Source organism: Arachis duranensis, unplaced genomic scaffold, assembly GCF_000817695.3.
Source record: "Arachis duranensis cultivar V14167 unplaced genomic scaffold, aradu.V14167.gnm2.J7QH unplaced_Scaffold_67118, whole genome shotgun sequence".
NCBI classification, from domain to species: domain Eukaryota; kingdom Viridiplantae; phylum Streptophyta; class Magnoliopsida; order Fabales; family Fabaceae; genus Arachis; species Arachis duranensis.
The window spans coordinates 1-14619 of record NW_026265023.1 but is presented as its reverse complement, the minus strand read 5'-3'; the positions used below and the strand labels follow the sequence as shown (position 1 = coordinate 14619).

Genomic DNA, 14619 nt, shown 5'->3' with positions numbered 1-14619 from the left:
AGACATCATCTGGCTGGGTCTTGCCGGTATCAACAACAAGAAAAAAACAACCAAATGGAAACAGCAATTAACTATGGCTCTTGGCCCAGACAACGTCCTAGGCGTCGGGGAGATCGGAGCAACAAGGAACGCCTAGACGACGTTTTTCTTCCTGGGCTGCAGTAAGCAGATCGAGAGGTCGTTCCGTCCCTTGTCCCCGAGGAAGGGTAATATGTTCTCATAAATTCTTGCTCCAATCTGACCTAGCTGGCGAGCGATCCCAGTTCGCGGCAGAGAACAAGACAGCAAGCGAGCGTACCTTTGTTCGCTTCTTCTCCACCAAGCACGGAAGTTTAAGGATAACTGTGGGTCGGTGGCTACCTAAGGAAACTCCGATTCGATCCGCCCCCCAGCTGGGAGGCATCTACCTCATCCCGATCACAAGGAGAGGTTCACCATGATGGGGGTACTTGTCTTTTTTCCCTTCCGGAAATAATGAAATGCAGCGGTGACCATCCTTTTGTTGTGTTGCGGCATGCTCCTCAGATTTACGGATTCGCAGGGGGCCTCAGGCCCTACTTAGTTGACTTACAATGACAAAGGCTTGCGAAACTAAGTAGGGCCTTTTGAATTGAATCTTAAGTAGTCTATCAGTGGTGCAAAGCGGCTTTGTGCCCCTTTTCAGTAGGGGAGCGAAAGGTTAGACCTTAGAAAGTAAGCGAACAGCGGTTCTTCTATGTGGGTATGGCCTTCCCCCTTTACTCTCCTAACGTCGAGCTAAGTGACTTCGTAACCTTTGCGTAGCGTAGTAGAATGAAGGCTACGCCCCTTTCTGGGTGAGCGCTCTCTTATCTATTAGCCTAAGCGTCTTCGCTAACTCGCTCGCCTACTATACCCACCCTACTATACAATACATTAGTAGGGTATAGTAGGCTAACCCATAGGTCCTTAGTAGCGTTGACAAAGAAGAACAGCTGGTTAAAAGCCACTTTCACTAAGGAGAATCTTAAAATATATATAAGATATGATATTATCAGAATAATATATATATTTTATATAGGCCAGCTTGACAAGCTACCCTTCCTCTTGATCTTAGGTGCGAAGAGAAAGATCTCTTTTTTATGACTTCCACTTATCTATCGATCCCGGCCCGGAAAGCTGGTAGTATTAAGAAGCCAGGGCCTCTTTTTGAATGAAAGAAAGGGTTTATGAGCCCTAGCCCTGTAAGCCCACACCTGTGTAGAGTAGATCGTTCAACACCTGCGGCACTAACCCATTTTTGACCTATGGGTCCTAGTCTCATAGGCGACCGAACGGCCGCCCCCTAATTACTAGACCAACCTGCTGTAATAATTCCATAAACACCTAACGAAGATATGGCAAACAAATAAAGTAGCCCTATGTTCGAATCTGACAATACCATACCATAATCAAAAGGTACAACGGCCCGAGCGACCAGACTTAACATAAATGTAGCCACTGGAGCCATTCTAAAAAGGGAGAAATTAGCACTACTTGGTGAAATAGGTTCTTTTAGAATCAATTTCAAACCATCTGCTAGAGGTTGTAACAATCCGAACGATCCCACTACATCAGGACCCTTTCGACGTTGCACAAAAGCCATTACTTTACGTTCCGCTAGCACTAAAAAGGCTACTCCTAGTAGAAGTGGTAGAATTATTCCTAGTATTTCAGCTGGAACAGCTATGTACGTTTTCGATTTTCTATTCACTCATGATCTGGCCTGGTCGACCCAATCATGATATTGAAGGATGGGACCTTTTCTCGAAAAACTTTTTTTTCACATTTTCGGAACTAGAAGACATAGTTGATGAGATCTATAAAGTTCAAAATCTGTTCGCATAACCAAGCATTTTGGCCATGTAACATGACATCATAATAGTCATTTGTCAGAAAGCCCGGCATACAGAGGGCAATCCGATCGTCTCCAATAACAGCCCGAACAAGGTCGGGCATCGTCCATTCGGGAGGTAATTGCCTCCCGCTTCTCCTCACCCACTTAGTGTATTCATTAGAGATTCGATTAAGTCCCCCCTCAAAGTCAGGTGGAGCGCTTTCAGCATCTGACCTAGTGGAAGAGGTACTTGACAGACTGTCTAAAGACATAGTATCCGATAGCATAAATTGGACATCACTGGCCCTACCTAACAAAGGGATGTCCATAGAGAACTAAGGCCTGCTCATTCATGATATATTTCTTTGTTTGTAAACGTGCTCTGCTCCCCCCAAAAAAAGAGAGACTTGTTGGAATTGTAAATCACCGGTTGGGTTGGTCCAACCAAGAAAGACATGGGATTGGGGGACATTAATGAACACAAGACCAAGACAAGACTTGGGCAGCTTTTTCTATTTCTTTCGCCTTCTCAGGTCTTTGTTTTCTTACGAAATTTTGGATTTCACCAATAAGCAAGCTATAGTAAGTAAAGTCAGTTTTTTCAGGTGTGGTGTGCTTTGGGGGCTGAGGCAAAAAAAAGACTGTACCGGGTGTCCTTTCCTCTCGTCAGGCAGCTATCTCGAGCTCACTGAACACTAACTTAATCCTTATTCTTTTGAGAACTTTTCCTTTAGCTTTGTGTAATTGAGCTTGACTTAGTTGGTTTCAAAGGGGCCCGTGGCAGGCAACCAAGTCTGCTAACCTTCACTCCTTTTTTTCCGGTACTGCTTGCTGAGATCGGCATAAAAGATAGGGATCGGATGGAGTTCTTTCTTTTTAGAATGTATCTGTCGTTCTTGGAGTTGCCGTTTTTGAGTATGAGAATGAAGAAATGAGATCTTTTAGTAAGCGTAGGGAGCGCTGGGATCCCAGAATAGGATCCCGAGCGGAATTAATAGTAGGAAATCAATACACAAGTCGTCGGTCTTTCTTAAAATTGGCCTTCTCTTCGATCTTTTATTCAATCTTTCGTATGTGGTAGCCGCTCATTTGTCTATGTATGGTATGTGCGTAGGAATGCCCACATTGACAAGAATGCCGGCTCAATCAATCCCATATCATATATAGGGTGATGTAGAGCTCCTGGAAGGTCTTTCTTCAAGCCAGCCTAGAGTTCATGAGTTGAGGGGTTTCGGAGTTAAGTCGAATATGCCAAGGAAGAGCGTACTCTCACCAACCCGAGGTCAAACCTTGACCAAGAATCTGGCAAAAGAATTGCGTTCACCGGCTTTCCACTCGAGATAGGGCTAAGGAAGCCAATCTAAGGGGTTGGTAAGGGTTCTAAAAATTTTGTGAAAGTTCTAAGGCTAATTCAAAAGATTGAGCTCAATGTATAGATCCGAGTAAGATTCATGTGCTGCATCAATTGAGGGACCCGCTTCACATCCATCCCAGATACCGGAGACCCTCTATCTATCATTCAGTGAGATCGCTCCTTGGCTCTTTAAACTGAACTAAGTCCAACTCCATAAGGAAAGCCTCTGAGGGAAAGAATTTCTAGGGGCCGCTTGTTCTCGGATGTCAAGAAGGAAGATGAACCCACTTTATTAGCTCCACAGAGGCATGAGCAACCAGATCCCCTTACGATAACACACTTGGGCATGAAGACTGAAGCTCCCATTATGTCGGGTCTTACTGACTCTAATTGAACTCTTCCGCGATGGTCTAAAGCCTTTACGGGCTGCTATCCGTCTTCAACCATCATTACAGTGCTGCTAAGGTAAGGGTCAATCGCCTGAATCAAGGCCAGAGGTTGACCCCTAAGATGGATGATGCTCCTGTGGAGAAAGGCCTCTAAGCGATCTGCTTAGCTTCGATCTCTTCCCTTGCTCTCCTCTAGCTTCAAATCCCTTCATTAGACGAGTGACTAACCCATCCCCAGTCTTGACACAAATGGGGTTTTAGACTAAAAGAAAGCACAGTGGGGAAGGGAAGTCAGAGGGGAGTCTTTGTAGCGAGTCTAAGAGCAAGCCTTTTTTTTTAAGCAATTTCTTCTGGTGACACGGCCCTCATGTGATAATAGTAAGGGAGGAATCATTGTCACAAGGCGTAAGAAAGAGTCACCAAGGGTACCGATAAGATGTGGGATAGAGCTCCATTAGGTAGTTATTCAAGGGAGTTTAGTCTAAGGCTGACTGGTGGGGTTTGCCATCCTGTTCCAACAAGGGGGATGGCGGGGATCCCCATATCGTCGCAGGATGGTAGAAAGGGCCTTATCTTATACGGCGCTCAAACCAATCCAAATCCTCGGGTGTGAAGGTTTTATTCCTCACATCAAAGGCGTAACGAATACGGGGAGGCCACAAGCAGGCATGTGACCATTGGGTACCCTGTGAGTGCCCAACGACCAACAGCCATTGAAAAGCGCCCAACTCATGAGAAAACGATGTGAATGAAGAGCGAAAGTTCCGAATCTTACGATAAGGAAGTTTCCTTCTCCCAACCCACACCCTTTTCGTCAATGAGTGTGTCGGCAAGGCTTTCCGGGTTGGTTCAAACCGTAACCCTTGTTCAAGGGGTATACGTTTTATTTTATCCAGGGAGCATAGCGACTGACTGATAAGTCGATTAAAGTTCTCCTTAATCGAACTAACCAGCCCCACCACCTCGTCAATATTATCGGGTGGGGTTCTACTCTACTAGAAAACGTTGATTTATCAACCTTCTTTGCCAAAGTAATGATCTTTGACAGAGAGAATCTTTTTTAATAAAACTTCACCAGCATGTCCGCTTTCTCATCCTTCTTCAGAATCATACGCCTATGATGAGACGGAATGATCCGAGGGTAACCGGACCGAGTGAGAGAAACTGGTACCGCATTGTCAGGATGAACGAATTCATCACCACCATAGGCCATCATCAAGGATGAAGCTGCTTGCTTTAAATATAATAAAAGCGCAGAACAACCACCCTGATTTCCGACCAAGGTGAACAATGCGAATAAGAACAAGATGGATCCACACAAAGAGTTCCTTGTTCAGATCATCAAAGATCACTAAAGCACCTTTTGGTATGTATTGCCCCCTAAAGATCAGATCCACCAGACGAGAAACTCAATTCCGCACTGCTGCTGAGTCGTCGGACTTATCCACCAAGGGATTCGTGGAATTTATATGGATTGCGTTGGGGGAAATCTACCAAAGCTAGGCAGATAGATAGACCCCTTTCCCGCTGCTAAGGGGGAGTAAGAAACTAAATCAAATGAAATTTTTGGAATCAGCGCCTCCTTTTTTTTGGGTATGCGGGTACTACGAGTCCTCTTACTACCAACCAGCAGACATCATCTGGCTGGGTCTTGCCGGTATCAACAACAAGAAAAAAACAACCAAATGGAAACAGCAATTAACTATGGCTCTTGGCCCAGACAACGTCCTAGGCGTCGGGGAGATCGGAGCAACAAGGAACGCCTAGACGACGTTTTTCTTCCTGGGCTGCAGTAAGCAGATCGAGAGGTCGTTCCGTCCCTTGTCCCCGAGGAAGGGTAATATGTTCTCATAAATTCTTGCTCCAATCTGACCTAGCTGGCGAGCGATCCCAGTTCGCGGCAGAGAACAAGACAGCAAGCGAGCGTACCTTTGTTCGCTTCTTCTCCACCAAGCACGGAAGTTTAAGGATAACTGTGGGTCGGTGGCTACCTAAGGAAACTCCGATTCGATCCGCCCCCCAGCTGGGAGGCATCTACCTCATCCCGATCACAAGGAGAGGTTCACCATGATGGGGGTACTTGTCTTTTTTCCCTTCCGGAAATAATGAAATGCAGCGGTGACCATCCTTTTGTTGTGTTGCGGCATGCTCCTCAGATTTACGGATTCGCAGGGGGCCTCAGGCCCTACTTAGTTGACTTACAATGACAAAGGCTTGCGAAACTAAGTAGGGCCTTTTGAATTGAATCTTAAGTAGTCTATCAGTGGTGCAAAGCGGCTTTGTGCCCCTTTTCAGTAGGGGAGCGAAAGGTTAGACCTTAGAAAGTAAGCGAACAGCGGTTCTTCTATGTGGGTATGGCCTTCCCCCTTTACTCTCCTAACGTCGAGCTAAGTGACTTCGTAACCTTTGCGTAGCGTAGTAGAATGAAGGCTACGCCCCTTTCTGGGTGAGCGCTCTCTTATCTATTAGCCTAAGCGTCTTCGCTAACTCGCTCGCCTACTATACCCACCCTACTATACAATACATTAGTAGGGTATAGTAGGCTAACCCATAGGTCCTTAGTAGCGTTGACAAAGAAGAACAGCTGGTTAAAAGCCACTTTCACTAAGGAGAATCTTAAAATATATATAAGATATGATATTATCAGAATAATATATATATTTTATATAGGCCAGCTTGACAAGCTACCCTTCCTCTTGATCTTAGGTGCGAAGAGAAAGATCTCTTTTTTATGACTTCCACTTATCTATCGATCCCGGCCCGGAAAGCTGGTAGTATTAAGAAGCCAGGGCCTCTTTTTGAATGAAAGAAAGGGTTTATGAGCCCTAGCCCTGTAAGCCCACACCTGTGTAGAGTAGATCGTTCAACACCTGCGGCACTAACCCATTTTTGACCTATGGGTCCTAGTCTCATAGGCGACCGAACGGCCGCCCCCTAATTACTAGACCAACCTGCTGTAATAATTCCATAAACACCTAACGAAGATATGGCAAACAAATAAAGTAGCCCTATGTTCGAATCTGACAATACCATACCATAATCAAAAGGTACAACGGCCCGAGCGACCAGACTTAACATAAATGTAGCCACTGGAGCCATTCTAAAAAGGGAGAAATTAGCACTACTTGGTGAAATAGGTTCTTTTAGAATCAATTTCAAACCATCTGCTAGAGGTTGTAACAATCCGAACGATCCCACTACATCAGGACCCTTTCGACGTTGCACAAAAGCCATTACTTTACGTTCCGCTAGCACTAAAAAGGCTACTCCTAGTAGAAGTGGTAGAATTATTCCTAGTATTTCAGCTGGAACAGCTATGTACGTTTTCGATTTTCTATTCACTCATGATCTGGCCTGGTCGACCCAATCATGATATTGAAGGATGGGACCTTTTCTCGAAAAACTTTTTTTTCACATTTTCGGAACTAGAAGACATAGTTGATGAGATCTATAAAGTTCAAAATCTGTTCGCATAACCAAGCATTTTGGCCATGTAACATGACATCATAATAGTCATTTGTCAGAAAGCCCGGCATACAGAGGGCAATCCGATCGTCTCCAATAACAGCCCGAACAAGGTCGGGCATCGTCCATTCGGGAGGTAATTGCCTCCCGCTTCTCCTCACCCACTTAGTGTATTCATTAGAGATTCGATTAAGTCCCCCCTCAAAGTCAGGTGGAGCGCTTTCAGCATCTGACCTAGTGGAAGAGGTACTTGACAGACTGTCTAAAGACATAGTATCCGATAGCATAAATTGGACATCACTGGCCCTACCTAACAAAGGGATGTCCATAGAGAACTAAGGCCTGCTCATTCATGATATATTTCTTTGTTTGTAAACGTGCTCTGCTCCCCCCAAAAAAAGAGAGACTTGTTGGAATTGTAAATCACCGGTTGGGTTGGTCCAACCAAGAAAGACATGGGATTGGGGGACATTAATGAACACAAGACCAAGACAAGACTTGGGCAGCTTTTTCTATTTCTTTCGCCTTCTCAGGTCTTTGTTTTCTTACGAAATTTTGGATTTCACCAATAAGCAAGCTATAGTAAGTAAAGTCAGTTTTTTCAGGTGTGGTGTGCTTTGGGGGCTGAGGCAAAAAAAAGACTGTACCGGGTGTCCTTTCCTCTCGTCAGGCAGCTATCTCGAGCTCACTGAACACTAACTTAATCCTTATTCTTTTGAGAACTTTTCCTTTAGCTTTGTGTAATTGAGCTTGACTTAGTTGGTTTCAAAGGGGCCCGTGGCAGGCAACCAAGTCTGCTAACCTTCACTCCTTTTTTTCCGGTACTGCTTGCTGAGATCGGCATAAAAGATAGGGATCGGATGGAGTTCTTTCTTTTTAGAATGTATCTGTCGTTCTTGGAGTTGCCGTTTTTGAGTATGAGAATGAAGAAATGAGATCTTTTAGTAAGCGTAGGGAGCGCTGGGATCCCAGAATAGGATCCCGAGCGGAATTAATAGTAGGAAATCAATACACAAGTCGTCGGTCTTTCTTAAAATTGGCCTTCTCTTCGATCTTTTATTCAATCTTTCGTATGTGGTAGCCGCTCATTTGTCTATGTATGGTATGTGCGTAGGAATGCCCACATTGACAAGAATGCCGGCTCAATCAATCCCATATCATATATAGGGTGATGTAGAGCTCCTGGAAGGTCTTTCTTCAAGCCAGCCTAGAGTTCATGAGTTGAGGGGTTTCGGAGTTAAGTCGAATATGCCAAGAGGCGCTCACCCAGAAAGGGGCGTAGCCTTCCTGTAGTTCCAGAGACGGGAGGATAATAAGACCACGATCCTCCTTCTTAGGCCGATCGAAGTCGAAGGGTTTCAGATCGAAGGTTGAGGCATTTCTAGGAAGACGGATTCTCAAAGGTTACACCTAGGTAGAAAGGGGATTTGACAGATAGAGAAGTGGGACGGAAGTTGAAGGCTTTGTCCACTCAAGCCCCCTTTTTTTTGCTCTTCTTTCCTTCTCCACTTCAGAAATTTTGACCAGGTCAACCCAATCCTGAGATTGAAGGATGGGACCTTTTCTCGAAAGACTCCGGATCCCGAGAAGAGTGGAAGATGGTGCAACATCGAATCCTGTTACGTTACTTCGAATGGAATCTTAGCCCGCCTCACTTTCTTTACTGCATAAGGGCCATAACATAAGGGCATAAACGAAGTCAAGGGATTTCCAATTCCGACATTCTCATTCTCAAGATTCAACGCTATTCCTTTCACACCGCTGGCAAATTCAACCATCAAAAAAAAGCTGTAGAATCTGAAGAAATTCTAAACTATTAATCCCTCTTTCTGAAAGATTCTGAAGAATAGCCAAAAGCTCGTCGAAATTCTCGTAATCACTAACAAAGAAGGATATGTCTCTAAGTGTCTTCCCTTCCGGAAGAATAAAGTCGGGACCAAAATAAAGCTTTAGGCATCGATCAATTTCTTTCTCAATTTGCTCTCTAAGCGTATCAAAGCAGAGATCCATAAGCCTGTCGGCCATATTGCATTGAGGCCTCTGAGGCGCACTGCACGATAAATAATCAGAGTAACCAGTGGAATGTATGTTAACCCCATAAAAGTCAAAACGTGGGAAGTTATATCGACCAAACAGTTCAAAAGAGCTTCGGACATTCCGTATTATTTCAGACTGAAATAGAAGAGAAATTCAAATGTTATATAGATACGGGACCTCTCTTGGCGTGATTTGAATTAGACCATCCCTATCTAGGAAAAGAGTCCCGCCTTCGATGCTTAAAAAGTCTAATCCTTGAAGGGCTTGCACCTAAAGATAAAGTCTAGGTTTTCAAGTTAATCTGAGGAGATCGCTTCAGCTGGAGATGAAATTGCCCGATCTTGCTTTTCTTCAATCCTGGCTTCCGGTGCATATCTGGGAAGTGAATCCAAGGGACTTTTGCAGATCAGTGAATTTGAAGAGGCAGCTCATTCTCTAGTCTTTTCTTTCTGCCTTCGGTTCGATTAGCTGCTTGCAACTCTTTCTTCCTAACTTCCCGACCTAAGGGCTTAGCCAATAGACAGTCTTCCTGACTTAGGCTTGTCCGATAGATTGAACTATGGGATTTGGGAGACTTAATTGGCTGCTTTGACTCATCAGTTCCCAGAGCAGATCAGGGACAAGAGAACATCGTCAGAGCGGCTTCTACCTTAGATATGTTATTTGACGATAGAGATTTGGAACGAACCGCTGTTAAGCAAACCAAGCAACCAACAACCCCAGGAATGTATGTAGAAAAGAGGGCTTAGGAAGAATAGGAGCTTTCTGAGACTCCTCACATAAATAAAGCAAACCAACTCCAGGGATTTGTTATATGAAAGCGCCTGCTCATGGATAAGCGATCAGAGTGACTAATCGGCACAGAGCGAAATGCCACTCAATTGAAAAGCATAGTAGCTCTTTAAGTGAGAAGGGGGAGAAGATTGGGGCAAACAGTCCAGCTAGCTTCTTTGCCTTTACTTAGTCTTTTCTTTCGCGCACTACTATGAGTGACATTTATGACAAGGCATACCTCTCTGCGTAGCTACAGAGAGGATCAAAGGTGAAAAAACCTAAGCAACCCAGAGAAGGGCTCGAAATCTGTCCCTTCAGTTGTGTAAGAAGGCGATCCACACGATCACGAGCCCGCTCCCGTCGAGCCTCTTCGACGACACTAGCCTAGGCCTTCTTCCCACTAGACATGACTTGGCCTAACCTTTGGCTCTTCTACCACTTTGCCCCTCGCCAAAAACATAAGGGCCTTCAAGCCCACAAAGACTTGCCCTTCTTCTATTATATTAGCCTGGTCCCTTCGAGAAGAGAGGATATGTAGGTAGCTTCCTTTTCTCTTGTTGTTGGAACTCTTCATGCCTTTACCAATCACCAAGAACTCATTCTAATCGTGAGATTCTATTACCTGAGATCTGGGGGGTAAGAATGAAATGCTTAAACAGGATGCTTTGCTTCATCTGATCGATCAATTCATCTCTGTAAGGGGGCAAGTGCGTTGTGGGAAACTATAGAAGAAAGAAGAAAGGAGAAAGCTTGACCTCGAGTCGCTCTATTCGGTTAGCGATAGCTTTCAATCAGGATAGCTGAATTGAGATTTCGTAAGAGAAGGCCTTATCCCTACTAGGTGAATGAAAGGCTTTAAATAAATCGTGAGATAGGGGTATAGGATGGCTTCTTTCCGTATGAAAATTGTCTTTTTGACACTGAAGAGTAGGGACTATGGACGGGTCTTGACTAGTTAGAGAAGAGAAAGAGGAGTTTGGGCACAGCCCCGGGGAAGAATCAAATAAGGTTCTTCAAGACCAGTCGAGAATCCCCAAGTGTCTAAAGAAAGATACGTGAAATCTCAGTTTTTAGACTCAGTTGAACCGGGGCCTTACTATTGAAATGAACTGGAATTTCCGATAGATGTGACCCCTATCCAGAGAAGGGAAATAGGGAAACCCCCTAGAGCATGGGTTCCGGGGAAAGAAAGAGTGAAGAGAGATTACCTTAGAGCCGTAAGTCAAGAAGGGGTCTCCCACTCTTAGAGAACCGATTCCAACCCTCTTGGAAAAGACTACCTCGGTCCTTGACCTGCTTCGTTGCATCGGTCGAATAAAGATTTTCTAGGGCAGGTTTCTGGGAACAAGTCATAGGTCACCCGTGAAAGCTCTTGTTTCAGCTCCAGCGTACACAATATTCATTTCCTTTTAGGGTAAGATACCCTGGCTTTCAGTTGTAGTACTGGTCATTGGCAACCTTGGGACGCATTTCAAGTGTACTGGGCACCCCCTCTTTGCTTATAGACTCAGCACAGAAAAAGTAAGGCTCTTCTTTGAGATCAGGATGTTATACCGCTTTTCCCTGGGAAGGCATATACTACTTTAAGTAGTCCGCTTTGTGAAAGTCCCATAAAAGCTCACTTCGCGGCAATGACATCCATCCAACGAGATATGCTTCGGGTAACATGAAATTTCGTTAGTGAGCTGCTTCGGTCTATCCCTTCACTTAACCGAAAGCGTACACTCAACTTTGATTATCCAATGGGTAGGTTTATTGCGCACTCACGCCAAGTGCTACCGCCTCATCCTGTTCCTGAACGGTGAGGCATCCCAAGCCCCTGTAACATTTGCCTTTTTGTGTGCTTCTTCCCTGGAAGAGCAACTGAACCTTCGCTACGTTCCAGCTAGTCTAACTACCTCAGTGAACCAGAGAAAGCATCTCTATTCAAAGCAATCCAACCAAGCCAAGCAGCTATAGATCTTGAGCGTCTTGCAAGGGCATCTGCTTGTCTATTTTTTTTCTTGGGACATGCTTTATGGTCACATTACCAAGCCACCCAATAAGCCTTTTTGTTTGCGTAATTATAGTATGGAATCAATTCAGGTCAGGCTTTTTAACTGAATAATTACCAAGGAGTTGATTGATCACCAATTTCAAATCTCCATAAGAGTTGCAACTCTTTCAAATCCACAGCCATCTCAAGTCAAGTATGAGGGCTTGGTACTCTGCGAGATTATTGGAACAAGGTTTCGACAAGGTGAAGGAGTGCGGCAGCACTTCTCCTTCAGAAGTAAGAAAGAGGACTCCAGCTCCATCTTGATGAGCAGCACCATCAAAGTACATCTTCCATGGTGGAAGAATTTCGACCACAAGCACATCTTCATCAAGTCGTCAAACAATTCCCATTCAGGGTCAAAGAACTACTAAATTCTTTTCTTTCTTCTTTTGCTTTTTTGGTTTTCTTATTAAAGGAAGGTTTCAACCTGGCATAAGCTAAGGTACCCCGCTCATTAGTCACTTCCCCTGCATGGTCAACTCTTGCCGGGTTAATGTATTTGAATTAATCATATATTCATTCTTACGCGTAGAGATACCTATTTCTAGTGGTTTGTTCCTGCATCAATAGTAGCTTGAAGCTATAGTTTAAGAGAAGTGACAAGATCATCAAAAAAGGGAGGCACTCAAGCTTGACTATACGATTGGTAGGAAAGATTTTAGACTTGAGCATACGCCTTCTTCCTCTATGGATAGGGCGACGTGACACGCAATGGATCGGTTAGAAAGGAGAACAAATTGATCACATGTCCCCTTCTCAACAACCTTTCCCGCATCAGTAGATAGAGTAGATTTCCTATCCTTGGTCAACCTAAGGATTTTCTTCTCTCTATATTTAGTTACCACCGACCCGAGCCTATGCGAAGCAAGCCTACACCCTAGACTGGCTCCAGGCCAAAGTGATGAAAGGGCAAACGGTCGTATATCGTAATATAATAGAAAAAGGTCCATGAGAGAAAGCCTAGCCCTATCTTAACCTTATGATCCTAGTCAGCTCGTCTCTGTCTTGAGGCCAATAACCAGTGACTCTTTTGTTAACCACATGTAGAATATCTTGTGTAGTCGGGTAGGAAAACGTCAATCTATCTTTCCTTTAGTGTGTAACCGATTTCTATATGTTAAGCTCCCCTTTTTTTCTCTCCTTTGCTTTTGCCCCTCTTTCCTGTAAAGCAGCTTCTTAGAGTTGGCTTTTGCAATTGCAATCTGTCTCTGTCTGGCTCCTCGCTTTGAACTCAAATAAGACCTTCTTTTGGTCGAGTGACTTCGTTCCTGGTCTTCCTATTCCCTTCGCTTCCCCAGCCGCTGCCTCTAAGGCCCAAGTACTTTTTTTGTTTGATCAAATGATTGATTTAGATTTCAAATTCCTCTTTACCAAGGGAAGAGAGCGTGGATCAGGTGTCCTCTTGGATGTTCCAAACCACCATCTTGGACTTCCAGCATTTGCTTCAGACAGAAAGTTTGGGACTCAAAGTGTGCCCTCATGAGGCAGGGAAAAACTTCCAAATGTGTCTTTTACGTAACTTGGATAGCTGAGTGGCCTGCACCAATCGTTGATTTGTCTCCATTCTGCCTGATCTCCAAGGCTATTGAAAAAAGTGAATAAAAAGCCTAAGCGAGACAAGAAGGAATGTTGGAGCTATTCCCTTAGTGACATTAGCATCTTTCTTTCGAACATTCGGACATTGTAGGCTCTCCTCCAACAAAGGACTGGGAAACAAAAACTCACATTCCCGAATAAGCAGAAAGTCTAGGAAGATATCAACCATGGATGGAAGGTCTCCTGTAAGCCAGAAGGTCCTACTAAGTGGTCTAAGTCGAATCCCTTCCTTGAATGGTTAAGGAAAGCTTTCATATAATGCCTTTGTTCGTACCGGACTCTTTGACTTGGTTGGGACTGTAACCTTGAATTAGTGGGGAGACTGCTGCTACTACTATTTCCTCGCTGAGGGAGAGGTGGACGAAGGGTGACGTAGGAAGTAGTTCAAGCTGGCTTGTAGTTTTAGGCTATCGATTGGTCAACCGCCACTCAATGTCTGGCTTTAGACCTTTCTTGAGCAAGTCGGTGGCACCCTACTATCAGTGTGGATTTTTGATCTATTTCTGAAAAAAAAAAGAAGGGATCCTTATGCTCAATTAGTTGAGGACGCACAACAAAAAACTATCCAAATCCAGGGTGTAATAGACGAATTGGAAGAAGAAACGTCTTCCATGGACAATGTGGATGAGATCATAAGGAAGTTCTCAAATAAGCTAAGAATCCAAAGTTCCTCTTCCTCCTATAAGGAAGGCGATTTGCCGACAGAACCAGAATGAACCGCCGCCGTGAAAGAGGTAACAAAAGAGTTTGCAATGTCGAGAATGAAACTTATTTTTAGTTGAGGGCCCCTCTCCTTAACTTATCGAATAGGGGCGAGTAGCTTCACCCCTCTCCCACATGGTCGAGTGGCTTTGGAAAGATAGTTCGCCAGGTCTGTCTATTTGTATACATTGGCAAGAGAAGCCTAGGTACCCATTCGCCGGAGTGAGGTTTGAAGATGCTCGAGCGAAGCGAGAGGAAGGAACAAAGTAACTCGACCGTAAGGGAGAGGAGAGGGAGAAGAAATCCAATACCAAGAGTGCTGTGTATCATACACATATCCAATAGCAAGAGTGCTATAGCAAGCTATCAGGTGTCGCAACCCGGACTCCCAACAATTGAAGTCATCATTACGTGCCCAACATGAGTGGGC

At 44.5% G+C, this 14619-nt stretch overlaps 2 protein-coding genes across 2 annotated transcripts; both read right to left on the bottom strand.

Moving 5' to 3' along the window:
- Window positions 1-516: 516 nt before the first annotated feature.
- Window positions 517-2527, bottom strand: LOC127744617 (NADH-ubiquinone oxidoreductase chain 1). Its single transcript, XM_052256757.1, has one exon. The coding sequence runs from the start codon at window positions 1601-1603 to the stop codon at window positions 1304-1306; it is 300 nt and encodes a 99-aa protein (XP_052112717.1). The 5' UTR covers window positions 1604-2527; the 3' UTR covers window positions 517-1303.
- Window positions 2528-5724: 3197 nt separating this feature from the next.
- Window positions 5725-7735, bottom strand: LOC127744616 (NADH-ubiquinone oxidoreductase chain 1). The gene has a single exon (XM_052256756.1). The coding sequence runs from the start codon at window positions 6809-6811 to the stop codon at window positions 6512-6514; it is 300 nt and encodes a 99-aa protein (XP_052112716.1). The 5' UTR covers window positions 6812-7735; the 3' UTR covers window positions 5725-6511.
- Between the last annotated feature and the right edge of the window lie 6884 nt (window positions 7736-14619).